We start from the raw sequence: 15,449 nt of genomic DNA, 5'->3' as shown, positions 1-15,449 counted from the left end.
TCGGGATCTTTCAGGCAGCTAATCAGACTAGTTGCCAAGCCCTTGAAAACGACCTCCGCTGCCCCCTAGAAGAATCCGGGGAATCTCTCCTACTGAGTCATTGCTGAATCTTTTGAAATTGCGGCTTCTTGCCGGGAACCAGCCCGAGTAACGGGAAGGGAAGGTGGTGCGGGTCCGAGTTTCGTTTTCGTTTTCGTTGCAAAAGCTGGGAACGGAAGGGAAGAAAAGGCAGGCAGGCTGCGGCATCCAGAGAGGCGAGGAGAGAAGCTGCCCGTTCGGGTTTCCACTGCAGGGGGAAGGTAAGGAGTGGGGCTGACCCACCCTTTGGCCCGGGCCCTCCAGGAGCGGTTCTGGTTCTGGGCAGAATGAATGATGTGATGCCCCGATCTCTTCTCCTGAGAGGAGGCGCCGCCTGGAAAGGGAACGCTGGATGTCAACGCAGCGCGCTTGCTTGGGACAAAGCGGGCGTGAAATCCGTGCGCCTTTGGAGCGCACGAATGGGGCTCCCGGTAGCAAGCGCAATCGGGTCCGAATCGGATCGGGAACGGGCGCCGGAGAGGAGCTTTAGCGGCGCCGTTCTAAACTCAGTGACACCCTAATGGGGTTGGAAAGGTGGTCTTGGCATTTTACTGTAGACCTTCTAGAGCTGCTGATCCTGCCCAGGCAGATTACGCTGTTTGGATTGAGGAAAAGGAGAATTGCATTCTAGGGTTGCCATCTCCAAGTTGGGAAGGTCCTGGAGATTTTCGAGGTGGATCCAGGAAGGGGAAAGTTTTGGGGAGGGGAGGTAGCTCAGCATGGTTTAATACCATGAACTGTACTCTTTAACGCTGTCGTTCCTTACCAGAGAACTGATCTCTGTGTCCTGGAAAGCAATTGTCATTCCGGGAGATTTCCAGCCCCCCCATCTGGAGGTTGGCAACCCAGGCTTCTAGACTAGAGTGCCTGCCCCCACCCCACCCCACCCCAGAGCTGAATTTTAAAATTTATTTCATGCATTTAAAAAATTTGTCATTCCTCAAAAAAGGTCATAACAGCATCCATGGTAATTTCCTCTTCTATTTTATCCTCACAACAACCCTGTGAGGTAGGATACACTGAGAGGGATTTTCTGGCCCCAAGGCAAGCAGTGATAGGAACCCAAGCCTCCACAGTCCGACCAGCATCTCACTGCACACAGCATTTCCAGACCACTGTCTCCTGATGGTCAGAATCAGTGCTTAAGTACAATTACCAACCTCCAGGTAGGGCCTGGAGATCTCTTGATCTCCAGGTGACAGAGATCAGTTCCTGGAGAAAATGACTGCTTTGTGGGGTGGCCTCTGTGGCATTAACATTGCTGAGATCCTGCCCTTTTCAAACTCCACCCCTAAATTTCCAGGAATTTTCCATCCTGAAGTTCGCAACCCTATAAAGAAGCCTTATTAACAGAATTATCATACACACAAACACCAACAATGATTTTACAAACTGTATTCCAGAAATACTGAGTTTCTCTGCACCTTTTTTGAAGCTCCTTGAGGAGAAACATGGTAATCACTCACACCTAGAAAGATGTCCCCAAAATTCTAGAGCAATTTATATAAGAATTCCATCTAATTGTATTTCCTGGATTGAAAGATAGTTCCTGCCCATCCTCCTAACTGGCCGCTGCTGGACTGTACTAATACTCTTTGGTTGTGGGTGTTTCCTCAAAGAATTCTTTTAATAAAAATGTTTGAAGTTGCAAAATGGTAGAATCTCCAGCAGTCTAGTTAGAAGATTTCTGTGTGAAATGGACCACTTCCCTAATTCTCTTCCTTCTTCCTCCAGTTGTAGATTAGCCAGTCGGTGAGCAATGGCCTCCAAACTCTGCATGCCGTCTCCTGTGTGCCTGATCGAGAACCGGGACAGGAAGCTTGTTGTCCATCGGGAGGCCCTTCAGCTGCTCTCCGGAATCCATCAGCCAGTGGTAGTGGTGGCCATCGTAGGGCTGTACCGAACGGGCAAGTCCTACCTCATGAACAAACTAGCTGGCAAAAACTCCGGTAAGAGAGAGCAAGGAGAGAGTATATATCTTTCTGTTTCCCTGCCTTTTATTAAATCTGTGGAAAATGTAGCATAATGTTTCCTGATGTAGAACATTCTTTTTTAAAAGCTTCCATGGCTTTATCAAACACATAGGCCATAGATATTTACATTCTCCATCAACACTAGGAAAGCTGCACCCTTTAAATTTCTGCTTGTCTACTAAAGGGTTTTGTGGGGGGAGGCTATTTGGGCATATAGGGAGCAAAGAAAAGTTTTAAATACATAAATACATGGGAGACTTTCCAAAACAGAGGGGCTACCCAACACCCACCAGCTCACACTTGGGGCTACCCAACTCCCACCAACTCCTACCAGCTCACACCTGTTTCTTTGGCTATAAAATCTTATTTTTATGCATAGGTTTCCCTCTGGGCTCCACGGTGCAAGCGAACACCAAGGGAATCTGGATGTGGTATGTTCCCTACCCTGGCAAACCTGACCAGACCCTTGTGCTGCTGGATACAGAAGGCCTCGGTGATGTGGAAAAGGTGATACCGACATTTTTGAGTGGTTGGGATGCTGCACCTGTTGAATTTCTGCTGTTGTATTAGGCATAGAAGCCTGAACAGAGGAGAAGCGTTCCCCTGGTGTGAGAATAAGTGATGAGAAAAGTCTCTTCCTCAATAGTTTCACAACTACGAAGCTGTTCTTGTCAGAAGCTGGGGTCAGTGACTGTGTTCATGTGTCTATAGCCACACCTAAAGTTTCTTCAGGAAAGTAGGGACTTTGCTCTTTGGAGATATAGCTTGCAGCTGCTGATTCACTTGCTGACAAAATGCAGTCTTATGGCATCTTAGAGACCATCAGATATATCGACGTATGAGCTTTTGAGGGCTAGATCCATCACACACCCATGACATGAAATCTCAGTCAAAAGAAATATAAAAACAGCAAAAAGGAAAACTGTGAAGAGTGTGTTAAGAGGCTATGAAATGCCTCTTAACGCACTCTAACATTTCTGTTCCGAATCCAAGAGTATACAACAGGGGACTCTAACCTTGTTGAACTTGAGGACACTTTTGAAATTTTGAGTGCAGTCTGTGGGTACCACAATAAAATGGCTGCCTTAGGAGGGGTGGGACCAATCTCAAAATGGCCACTATGAGAGCTGGGTCCAGTCTCAAAACATGGTGAGGTTCCACACGAATCATGGCCCTATGATAGAGGCAGCTTTTTTAAAACAAGTGTTCTTCGTAGAAATAAAGGTAATGTCTCCTGTTTTCTTTTGAAGCACCCCTTACTCCACTGAAGTGGAGGAAAGTTAGAACTGTATTTTTGCTTTGCGGAAAAGAAGCTGTGGGTGATAAGAAATATATTAGTAGGCGGAGATCACCGATATACAAGTTAGTGTACAAGATAAACATGCTATTGCTAACAATTCATAACGGCTCTCATTGCTCACAAGTAGACTACATAGTTATGTTAAAGACTAAAAAACATGTCCACTAGGTGTAAGACCTGGTTCATAAATTAAGCCTACTGATAAATTCGAATTTAGCAATTTCTTACTAGAGTTTTTCTCTGAAGTTCCTTTGTTAAAGAATTGTGACCTTCGGGTCTGCAACATAGTGTTTCGGCAGACTGCCGTGTTCTGCCGTAGGATTCTAAATGTTGCTGTTTTTGATGTCAAATTTGTGTCTATTTTTTGTGTGTATCGATGGACCAGTTGGTTTGGGACAATCATAGACAGCAGAAATGCATAGCTGAAAATGATTTTAAATGTCATATATGAGCCAGAGCCCCTGAGAACGAACTTGATTGAATTTAGCAAGTTATGCATCAGTGAGATGGATTGACCCAATAAAGAAAGCCACAGCCTTTGGTCTGCCAAACCTGAACAGGGCTGTTAATGATATAATGTTTTGGAAATTGTTAATTCATAGCGTGGCCAGCCATAAGTCAGAAACAACTTGACGGCGCATAACATGCATGCATCAGTGTTCCCTAGGTGAATATGGGGACAAAGTCCACATCTAGACTTATTGCAGGGTGTGTTCTCTGTTCTGAAATCTCTAACATTTTTCGATTAGGGAGCCATCTGTAAGCAAATGAAAGCATAATGCCAGAACCCTGTGAGAGGGACCTATTGTTCTCCAAGATGGGCTGTAGATTGTTTATGATTTGGGATCTGTAGGTAAGAACGTGGTGACCTGCAAGATTTGAGTTCAGTGGCACCTTAGAATAAGAACATTATAATAACATTTGATTTATACAGCACCCTTCAGGACAACTTAATGCCCACTCAGAGCGCTTTACAAAAGTATGTCATTATTATCCCCAACAACAATAATCACCCTCTGAGGTGGGTGAGGCTGAGAGAGCTCCAAGAGAGCTGTGACTGACCCAAAGTAAGTCACCCGGCTGGCTTCAAGTGGAGGAGTGGGGAATCAAACCTGGTTCTCCAGATTAGAGTCCCGCACTTTTAACCACTAGACCAAACTGGCTCTCAGAAACCAACAAGATTTTGAGGGTATAAGCTTTCAAGCTTTCTTCAGGAGAGTAGAAGCTCCCTTCAAACATGGTGGGCTTTCAGTTTCTCTTTTGGGCCAGTTCTGTAGTAATCTTAGGTTTTCAAAGAATGTAATCTTAAGAATTCTATGTCTATTTGTTGTCAGGGTGATGCCCAGAACGACTCCTGGATCTTTGCTCTGGCCGTGCTCCTTAGTAGCACTCTGGTCTACAACAGCATGGGTACCATTGACCAACGCGCTATGGATCAGCTCCAGTATCCTTCAGAATCTCAAGTTGCGGTGCAGAATTTATTTTGCTTCCGGGAGTCTCTCATGTTTGAAGTAGGCCAGCGTAGGCCCTGCTGTTTTGTTGCCTAGAGTCACAGTCTGTAGAGAGCAGCAGTAGACGGGCCATAAACTAGATGAGTCAGAACTCGCTCCTAAGGTTCCCTCAGAGGTGGCAAAGCTTGCTGAGGTTACTAGTTTGTTTCCATGTCAAGAACTCTGTACCTAAACACCATTCTTATGTGGAAGATTCTTACGAATGACACCATTCTTATGTGGAAGACACCACTCTTATGTGGAATTGCGCCTTCGCTGCCAACCCAAAGCTTTTAAAGGGATAGGATCCCCATTCAGCAAGGAATTTGGCTTCTCTAGTGAAAGATGCCCCCGGGCCCAGATAAGTTACACGAAGAAAGGGATAATAGGTTTAAGATCCACTATAGGGATGGAAGAAGGTAGGCTGAAAGAAAACTTGTAGATGTGGTCTCAATAAGGCTGTGAATCCCTTGAAGCTGTTTAAGGAAAAGAAATTCTTCTATTTTTTAAAGCTTGAAAGTGTGTCAGGAATGCGAATTTTTGTGCAGCACAAAGTTGTATTCCCCCCACACATGTGCTTTTAATGAGAGAAGGGAGAAAACAGGCGAGCTGTGCTGGGTTCCATTTTCATATATTTAACGAACAATATATGCACAAAGAATTATTTTTTTATTATTATGTTTTTGCTGGGATCTTCCTAAGCCAGGCCCACAGTTATGTGACAGAACTGACTGAGCTCATCAAATCCAAGTCCTCACCTGAGGAGGACTCTGAGGCGTTGGAAGATTCTGCCGAGTACGTTCGCTTCTTCCCGTCTTTCATCTGGGCCTTGCGGGATTTCACTCTGCAGCTGGAGCTGAACGGGAAGCCCTGCACTGAAGATGAATATCTGGAAAACGCCATGAAGTTAAAGAAAGGTATGATCGCCAAAAATGTGGTGGAGATCGATACAGCTTTTGTGGACAGCAACCTGGGCCAAATATGGCCTCCCAGTTACTCATTCAAAGAAAAAGAGGAGCAGCCACAGTAGCAATAAGGTGTTTCTCGGAGGATTTTAATGATTTGATACTTTTCTGTCTGACAACAGACCCTCAAAGGCAGTTGACAACAACAACGGAAAATTCAAATCCAACAAACATAAGAAAATGCAGTCACAATAAAAGCAAGAAAACTTACAAAAGCTACCTGCGAGGTAGCAAAATTAGAAATAAAATGTTAGCAAAAAGTCTTTCTGACAGTATTAGTCATGTTTGTGGGTAAATAAAAGATCTCCCCAACTTATACAACACCCCAGATATCATCCCTTCCTTTTGCCAAATGTCTTAAATGACTGGTATCTTTGTTTTAGTTGATGCCCTTCGGATCCATCTCCAGCCACTAATCTCCCTCTTATTCCCTCTAGGAAACTCCCGTGAAGTTCAGCTGTTCAACCTGCCCCGCGAGTGCATCCGGATGTTCTTCCCCACCCGAAAATGCTTCATCTTTGACCGTCCCACCAATCGAAAGAACCTGCACCGCCTGGAGGAACTGGAAGAGGATGAGCTGGAGCCTGAATTTGTGGAGCAAACGCGCCAGTTCTGCCGTCACGTCTATAGGACATCCAAACCCAAGACCATCCCAGGAGGGCACATTGTCACTGGGCGCTGTAAGTTATTGTAGATGCCTCTGTGGAATACCTGTCATAGTGGCTCAGGGAATTTAGTGGAAACTTCCAGTCCTTCTGCTTGTAAGATTCACTTTGAACCTCACCCTACAGTGTGGGAACAAGTTTTATTATGTCCTTAAAGGACATAATAAAACTCACCGAGTCATTACTGACCTATGGGGGGATGTCGCATCACAACATTTTCTTGGCAGAGTTTTTGTTTTGGGGTGGTTTGCCATTGCCTTCCCCAGTCATCTACACTTTACCCCCAGGAAACTGGGTACTCATTTTATTGACCTCGGAAGGATGGAAGGCTGAGTCAACCTTGAGCCGGCTACCTGAACCTGGCTTCCGGCAGGATCGAACTCAGGTTGTGAGCAGTGCTTGGACTGCAGTACTGCAGCTTACCACTCTGCACCACAGGGCTCCTTATCATGTCCTGAATACATACATTTCTTTCTCTAGGTCTTTCCTTCTCTCCCTTTCTGTCTTTTGCTTCCTGTCTCCAAATAATAGCTACCAGAGCTCCAAATAATAATAACCCGGTCTCCAAATAATAGCTACCAGAGCTTAGATTGCAGCACAACCCAGTTCTTTATTGGTGACTCGCCAGGCACATCCAGTGCATATTCCCCAACTATCAAGGTCCACTCTGCTTTCTTTTCCCTGGCATGTCTTAGGCTGGCAGTACAATCCTGAGAGCAGCTATCAGTACAAGCAGCTGAACGTACCCCTGTCACTGCTGCAAGCATCTCTATTGCCGTTTTCTTTGCAGTGCTGGCGAACTTGGTGGAGACCTACGTGGACACGATCGGCAGTGGAGGAGTGCCTTGCATGGAGAATGCCGTGCTGGCTTTGGCTCAGATTGAGAACTCTGCTGCTGTGCTTGATGCCACTGGCTGCTACGTGGAGCTGATGGATCAGAGGTTGGAGCTGCCCACGGAGACCCTTCAGGAGCTCTTGGGAATCCACGCCAAATGTGAGGATGAGGCCCTTCAGGTGTTCATGGCCCGTTCCTTCAAGGATGAAAAGCAACAGTTCCAGGCTGAGCTGATGGTGGGTTTCCTTTTTGCTTTCACCACTAACTGTCTGCTTATCTTTTCCCCTTCCCATAGTCTCATACCCTCCTCCAAAGTGATAAATAAATTGTTATGTAGGCCCCAGAAACCTAATTAAAGGATTCCATGTTTGGGCCATTAGTAGAGTATCATGTGGCCTAGGAAACATGATTATAGGTGGTTGTGATCTGGTTCTGCTGGCTGGTGTGCGTGCGTGCGTGCGTGCAGGAATGAAAATAATACATTAATGCACTTGCTTTATATTTAGAAAAGAAATAAGAGTTCTTTATTGTAGGAACTACATACTCCGATAGGAAAGGCGGAGAGACAGATCCTAACTACTTATCTAGTCTAAGGACTGACATGGATGGCAGGACAAGGCCTGCATCCATGCTGCCAAGATGGAGGGGGGAGGAGAGAGATGGTGCCTGGAACAAAGCCAGGAAGAGAGACGACGTGAGAGGGAGGAAGTCAGGAGGAGGAAATCCTGAGAATAGCAAGCTGCATATTAAAGGACAGTGAGAGCAGTAAAGAGTGCTCTGGCCTCTCTGTCTTTCTAACTCTTTGGTTTGTCCCCCTCTGAAACCTAAGGAAAGGGACACTGTTAAATCCTCCCCTTCCAACACCAAATACCAGTTATAATAGACACTTATGTGGAGGTGAACAGGGGCATTAGTAGCTACCTTGACATTTGATGCTTTCTGGTAGCGAGAATGGCCTAGAGGCTAAAGCATCTGAGTTTAGTAGAGCAACACAGTAGTGTGAGATCTTGGCACCTTACGTCTCCTCTGTCTCTGATTCCAGCCAAGACACCCTTTTTATTTATCCTCCCCACCTTCTCGGCTCCTTGCAGGAAATAGCTGACCTTTTGCGGGTTCTGTTGTGTCAGACAAACACAGCACATACACTCTGTATTCTCCTGACCTAAAAACAACCTCAATCATCTGCAAACCTTTTTCTCCCTGCCAGCGAACCCTGGATCAGAAGAAAGAGGGATACTGCCATAAGAACGAACTAGAATCTTCAAAACACTGCAAGGCTGTGTTGGCGCGGCTCTCCAAGGAACTGGAGGACAGGATCCACAAGGCCTTTTATTCCCGACCGGGTGGATATCAGGATTATTTCAATGACGTGAAAAACATCACCGTGCAATACCACCAGGAACCCAGGAAAGGAGTCATGGTGAGGAAAGAGTGCGAGAACAAGTCAGAATTCTCAAATTAAGGGACATTGTCCTCTGCTGGAACCAATCAATAAACTGTGAAAGAGCTAAGGGATGCATGCAACTTTTTGAGGAAATAGGGAATGCAGATCAATGAATTGAAAAAAAATGGAGGAAAACCCCTTTGAAATTCAAACTTGAGTGATGAATTGTAAGTATTGCTGTTTGGATGTAGGTGGAGTAGTTAAAATGTCAGTATCAAGAACAGCACGAGGGATCGATTGTAGACACTGAGAGCCAAGCTACAAGTGATGCCTGACACAGGTTGGACACTTGTCAGCTTCCCTCAAGTTTTGATGGGAAATGTAGGCACTCTGGTCTTGCAGCTGTAATGGAGAGCCAAGCTGTAAAACCAGGACGCCTACATTCCCCATCAAAACTTGAGGGAAGCTGACAAGTGTCCAACCTGTGCCAGGCGTCACGTGTAGCTTGGCTCTGAATCTTGGAACAGTTGTGCTATTTTAGACATTCTTGGTTCACGAAAAGGAAGGGGTTGACCCATTGGCCCCAAAGGAGCATCAGATCAGCTCGCCAACCTCCAGTTCCTAACTAGTCAAGATATGTGTGAGTAAACAAGACTGGAAGAGGAATGAAGAAAGTCATTCCGTCTCCCCTCGATGTCTCTATCTTAGGGCCAAAATGAACTTAAAGAATATCTCTGTCTGCTGGGGGATAAAATTAGATCAGCAAAGCAGTGTTGTCGTCCTTATCCCCGGCTGCTTCGGTATGCGTGCAGTTCAGATGAGGAAAACGTTAAGCACCCGATCCAATTTGCAGGCCCTGCCGGCTGCTTGAAAGTAAAATTCAAAACATTGGGAAAGGCCAATTGCTTTTAAACTGAGCATAGCGAGTGCATATCTGGAGAACAACTCCGTACGTGTCTTCCACTTAGGAGAAAAACCAATTGTGAAACCGCCGCCTCTCAGCACAACAAGGGTGTTTTGGCCAACCAACATGGGCCGAGTGTTCTTTTTTTAAAAATTACTTTAATTCAAACAACAAAACTCTGCACATAAATAAGGGTCAGTTAGAACTGAATTCACCATTGACATATACATATAATTACAATGTTGGAGAAAAGTATACACTTGTATAATGTCATGATGTTTATTAATCCAAAACACCACAAACATTACCCATTTTAATACATTTATTACTCGGTGAGTTAATACCCCTTTTTTACCATGTTAATTTTGACACAGTTTCTCAATCAAAATAATAATAACAACAATAACATTTGATTTATATACCGCTCTTCAGGACAACTTAATGCCCACTCAGAGCGGTTTACAAAGTATGTTATTATTATCCCCACAACAAAACACTCTGTGAGGTGGGTGGGGCTGAGAGAGCTCTGAGAGAGCTGTGACTGACCCAAGGTCACCCAGCTGGCAAGCAGAGGAGTGGGGAATCAAACCTGGTTCTCCAGATTAGAGTCCCGCGCTCATAACCACTACACCAAACTGGCTTTTTTGAGAAGCTTGATGAAGATAGGTTCACTTTTTTCCCTCTGTTAAGAAACGATACATTTGCGAGGTCCTGTAATTGTGCTCTTTATAACCTGTCTCTCTGCATATGCTCTGCTGACTGTTGCTTCTCCTCTTCCCAGGCAGATGCTGAACTACAGCAGTTCTTTAAGGGCAAGGAAGATGTGGGCAAAGCCATCCTGCAAAGCGATGAAGCCCTCACGGAGAAAGAGAAGGAAGCAGAAGGTGAGGGACTGGCAAGGTTATATGTGGACAGTTTGGATATTGATGATACGGCATCAGAGATGTTGCTTTCAGGGCAGGAGTGGACCAGTACCTCTTCCTCATTTAGGAGGACCTCGACTTTCAACTCCCGCTAGCAGTACCAGGGGAGGGGCTGTGGCTCAGTGGAAGAGCCTCTACTTTGTGTGCAGAAGGTCCCAGGTTCAGTCCCCGACATCTCCAGTTAAAAGGCAGTAGGTGATGTGAAAGATCTCTGCTGGAGACCCTGGAGAGCTGCTGCCAGTCTGAGTAGGCGATACTGACCGATGTTCAGTATAAGGCAGCTTCATCGAGAACAGCCACCAGAAGGACATTCCTGCTGTAGCATAGGGGTTAAGTGGCTGGGCTGCAAATCAGAGCTCTGCTAGTTCGACTGCCACTGTGGGGGCTAATAACAACACTGATTTTGTTCACTGCTTTCCGTGTCTAGAAGAGTGGTATATAAGCTCAATTATTATTATGAGAGCTGCTGTAGTACAGTGGTTAAGTGGTTGGGCTGTGAACTGGCATTCTGCTAGTTCGACTGCCATGAGAGCCACTCGTCTCTGCCTCAGCTCCCCAGCTGTACTGCGGGGATAATAATAACGAGGAATTTGTTCATCGCTCTGAGTGTGGCACTAATCTGTCCAGAAGGGCAGTATATAGGCACACTGTTCTTGTTGTGGTTGTGGTGGTTGTTATTCAACAAAGAAACACTCGCTGTAAAGTTTACTAGATCAAAAATGTTGATAAGAGAAGGCCCGAGATTGTATAACTATCCAGAACTGATCAAGGCGAAGAACCTCTAGCGTTTGCCATTTGGAATTCAACTCTCTGCAAATCCTTGTAAAAGATCCCTTCTTCTTTTCTTTCTGTCCCAGATGCAAAGGCAAGGGCCGAGGCCGCAGAGCGGGAGAACGAGATCCAGAGGCAGAAGCAGGCTGAGATGGAGCAGAAACTGGAGGACCAGAGACGAAGTCATGAAGCAAACATTGAACACCTGAAGGAGAAGATGGAGAAAGACAGGGAGAAGTTGCTGGAAGAGCAGAACAGGGTGATGGAGAGTAAACTCCGGGTAACTGTCATACAGGGGCTTGTCCCCATTTACCAAAAAGTCTGGGATGGCTTGCCTCTGGAGCTTAACAATCAGAGTGGCAAGCTAGCAGAGGATAGCAACAGCTGCTCTTGTTGGCAAGGTTGGGTTTCCCTATCTGGCTGGTGACTCCTGATCATATGAATCTTAGAACAAAATTTGGGTCCAGTAGCACCTAAAGACCAACTAGATTTCCAGGGTATGAGCTTCTGAGAGTCAAAGCTTCCTTCATCAGATAGATGGAATGGGAAAAGGTAGGAATCATTTTGATCTTTGAGTGAATGAGTTATAAGGGAACTCTGCATCTTTCTAGTGACTCTCAACTTGTCAGGCTAGAAGAAGAGTTACCATGCTCTGATTATTTTCTTTCAGTGGAGGATTATATTAATTTCCCAGTTTCCTCCTATCCTATGAAAGTTGTTGGGAAGGACAAAAGAGTAGACTATAGTCGAACATGGCTACTCCACAGGAATTGTGGGGAGGCCGAGTTGGCTTCTAAACAGCACTTCCAGGTTGTCAGTGGAACAGGAATGTTGCTGACTCCGTATCTTCCAGGGTTTTTTTTTAATAAGCCCCCCCCCGTATCCTCTTTGTGATGTGGGTCCTTATTCATGGAAGTGAATAGACAATGGTAGTCTTATGACGAGGGACAGCCTTCCAGGAATCGAGGCCAAACTCTCATTCAGTGGTGGTAATGAGAAGGCCTCTGCTCCCGAAGGCAGCTGTCTGGCTTTGCTTTCCCCAACTGGGGGGAAAGATTTGGGTCCAGTAGCACCTTAAAGACCAATGAGATTTCCAGGGTTTCAAGAATCAAAGCTCCCTTTGTCCGATATGTTTAGAACCCTACTCTTAAATGTAACTGATGATGGGAGCTTTGACTCTGGAAATGTCATACCCTGGAAATTTAGTTGGTCTTTAAAGGTGCTACTGGACTGGAACCTTGCTCTCCTACTACCAACAGGGCTACTCACCTGAAACTACCCAATTGGGGGCAATCCCTTCCTGCTTTCTCTCTGGGACTTCACTGGGTTCTAGACCACAGCCCAATTCGAAGACGGTTTAGTGTAATGGTTAAGAGTGCTGGGGCTCTAATCTGGAGAACTGGGTTTGATTCCCCACTCCTCCACTTGAAGCCATCTGAGTGACTTTGGGTCAGTCACAGCTTCTCGAAGCTCTCTCAGCCCCACCCACCTCATAAGTTGTTTGTTGTGGGGATAATAATAACATACTTGGTAAACCGCTCTGAGTGGGTGTTAAGTTATCCTGAAGAATGGTATATAAATAGAATGTTGTTGTTTTGTTTGTGATCTAATAATTTTGATGATCTCTTGATCTCTCTCTCCTCTTGTAGGAGCAACACATTATGCTGGAGGCAGGATTCAAAAAACACGCTGATCAGCTAAATGATCAGATTGGCCAGCTGAAAAAACAATGTGAAAGGATGAAGAAGCGATCTTGGTTTTCTGGAATACTGGATTTTGCTTCGTTGATACTTCCGGGCTTTGTTGGCAAAGCACTAAGGCGCTAAATCACTCTGAAATCAAGCGGGAGGAGAGACTGGTCTCCAGTCCTTGACTTCTTGCTATTCCATTGATCGCTGCAATGCCCACATCTTTGTTTAGAACGATGTTGTGTTAACTTGAGGAACGGCTTGAGGCAAGAAATTGAACTAAAGAGCAGAGTAGGGTGGGAGAATTCAGCACTGAAAAACATGGTATTTTCAGATGGGTTGCCATGTTGGTCTGTAGTAGAAGAGTCATGTGCAGTAGCACCTTAGAGACCAACTACATATTCAGGGTATGAACTTTCGAGAGTCAGAGCTCCCTTCATCGGATACAAGGAATGGAAAAAGGAAAAGAAAATTAGAGTGCCAGGAAGCTAGCTATAATAAATGTTGCAATTAGCTTGATAGAGCATGGGTGCAAAGTATGTAAAATTAGCATCTGTAACGTGACAAAAATCCTATGTCCTGATTCAAGCCCAGGGGATCCATTGTTCCAAATTTGCAAATTAACTTAGTTCCAGCAATCTCATGTTGTAATTTTCCTTTGAAGTTTCTCTGCTTGAGAACTGCTCCTCTTAGACTGTCATTGAAATATCCTGGCAGATTAAAATGTTCACCCACTAATTTTTGTGGTATGTGGTATCACATTGTGCCTTTTTGGAGTATATCATTTTGGCGAAATTAGATGCAAGTGTAAAGTGCCTTGTAGTGGCCGTTGCTGTTAATGCTGGGACCATTTCCCATATGAAGCTGAAGCTAACCTGAGTTTGGCATCTTGCAAACAGCAGTTTCAATCTTTTTCCTCACCTCCAGTGCATCTCCAGTCATAGCACTTTTGGAGCGATCATTTCACACTGCATGTTTTCACATGAGACTTCCCCATGTTTGTGTCCTACCTTTGTTTGCAGGCTCTTCGCTTCATGGTTTTTTTCACGAGGGCGGGTGGTGAGTTGTGATTGCAGTGGAGTGATCTATAGAAAACACTCCATTTGCACACCACTGTCGCGTAATCAGTAACTACATCCAAAGCCCACTGGCAAATCATAACTTGTGACTGTATCTGGCCTTTGATTGGTTAGTTGCTTTCCCACATTTGGATGTTTTGATTGGCTGTGCTGTCCTTCCATCCCTTTTTTGAGTTATGGACAGTAGCGAAAGCATTCATCATCGCTATGAGTCTCTCTACACAAGACACCTTACCAGAGTAGGATGAAGTGAAAGATATCACACTTGTTCTCCCATTGTGGATACACATTCACTGCTAGGGAGACAGAGGACACTTGAATATATGACTGCACCGAAAGTCACTTGAGTGTCCCCACAGAGTCTCTCTACATGAGACATCTGATGTGAAGAACACGTTAGCTGGGAAGGGTAGTTTAAAAAGACAGAGCTGGCAGCAGGGCAAAGGCTTTATAGGGGGGCTGTGAAACGCCAGAAGGGAAACTTCAACCCATTATAACCTCTCCAGGCTCTTGAAGGCAGCTCCTGCCCATTTCCATTCCTCACTGCCCTCTGGTTGTGATCCCACACAGTTGTAGACTAGAGAGGTAAAATTGACAGAGACTTTGGGGAGGCGAAGATGAAGTTGACAAACCCTATGAGGAGCGATCTCCACTGGCTCTGTCTTTTTAAACCACACTTCCCGGCTTACATTGCATCTCCCTACTCTTGATCACGAGCCAAAGCGTCTTGTGTAGATAGCAGGGCCGGCAGGGGGGATAGTCTGCCCCCGGAACCGCCAAAGAGGGGGTGCCGGGCGCAGCTGCTGGGAGCATGCCGGTGGCAGCGTGGGCAGCTGAGTGGCTGCCCACACCATTCGCCTGCCCAGCAGGATAGGGAGCGCGCGGCAAGCTGGCTGCCCCCTCAGTGGGGCAGGCGAGTGGCGGAGGTGGCCTCCCAGCCACTGCCGCTTCCGCCATTCTCCTGCTCGCACGCACGAGGGCGGCCGGAGTTGGGTTGTCGTGGGCACCGGGAACCCTAGATCCGTCCTTGGTAGAAAGAATTTTACAAAGGGATGCTCAAGTGAAAGATCTTAACACTTGTTCTCCCATTATGGATACACATGCACTGCTAGCACACTTGAATATAAGACCACACAGAAAGTAAGTCGCTTACAGGCAACCAGAATTCAATTTTGCACATCATGTCAATGTTTGATCGCTTCCCAGGAAGTTTGATTCTCCTCTGGATGTTCTCTTATTACATCAGAGAGACCATTTCAGAGATTTGGGATTGCTAATTTTGTGACTATAGACTGAAAATGCTTTGCTTAATTAAAACATCTGGAAAAAACATTAAAAGCCAGCTTCTACTGGGAGGGGGGGAAAGGGTTGATTTTGCTTATAAGCCCACAAGT

General features: G+C 45.6%; 1 protein-coding gene across 1 annotated transcript; it reads left to right on the top strand.

Moving 5' to 3' along the window:
- The first annotated feature begins 215 nt into the window (after positions 1 to 215).
- Positions 216 to 13,714, top strand: LOC129343217 (guanylate-binding protein 1-like). Its single transcript, XM_054999308.1, has 11 exons — positions 216 to 299; positions 1,813 to 2,027; positions 2,431 to 2,558; positions 4,686 to 4,795; positions 5,556 to 5,758; positions 6,244 to 6,486; positions 7,262 to 7,542; positions 8,514 to 8,726; positions 10,376 to 10,478; positions 11,375 to 11,568; positions 12,938 to 13,714. Exons 2-11 carry the CDS (start codon positions 1,838 to 1,840, stop codon positions 13,112 to 13,114), a joined length of 1,842 nt encoding a protein of 613 aa, XP_054855283.1. The 5' UTR covers positions 216 to 299; positions 1,813 to 1,837; the 3' UTR covers positions 13,115 to 13,714.
- The last annotated feature ends 1,735 nt before the right edge of the window (positions 13,715 to 15,449 follow it).

This window comes from Eublepharis macularius, chromosome 15 (genome assembly GCF_028583425.1).
Source record: "Eublepharis macularius isolate TG4126 chromosome 15, MPM_Emac_v1.0, whole genome shotgun sequence".
Taxonomy (NCBI): domain Eukaryota; kingdom Metazoa; phylum Chordata; class Lepidosauria; order Squamata; family Eublepharidae; genus Eublepharis; species Eublepharis macularius.
This window is presented reverse-complemented; position numbering and strand designations above follow the sequence as displayed.

Bases quoted from the DNA above. Each gene is read 5' to 3' on its own strand.
- LOC129343217 (XM_054999308.1), top strand. From the start codon at position 1,838: ATGGCCTCCAAACTCTGCATGCCGTCTCCTGTGTGCCTGATCGAGAAC. The intron at 2,028-2,430 runs GTAAGAGAGAGC...TTTTATGCATAG, and splicing joins ACTAGCTGGCAAAAACTCCG to GTTTCCCTCTGGGCTCCACG. The intron at 10,479-11,374 runs GTGAGGGACTGG...TTTCTGTCCCAG, and splicing joins GAAAGAGAAGGAAGCAGAAG to ATGCAAAGGCAAGGGCCGAG.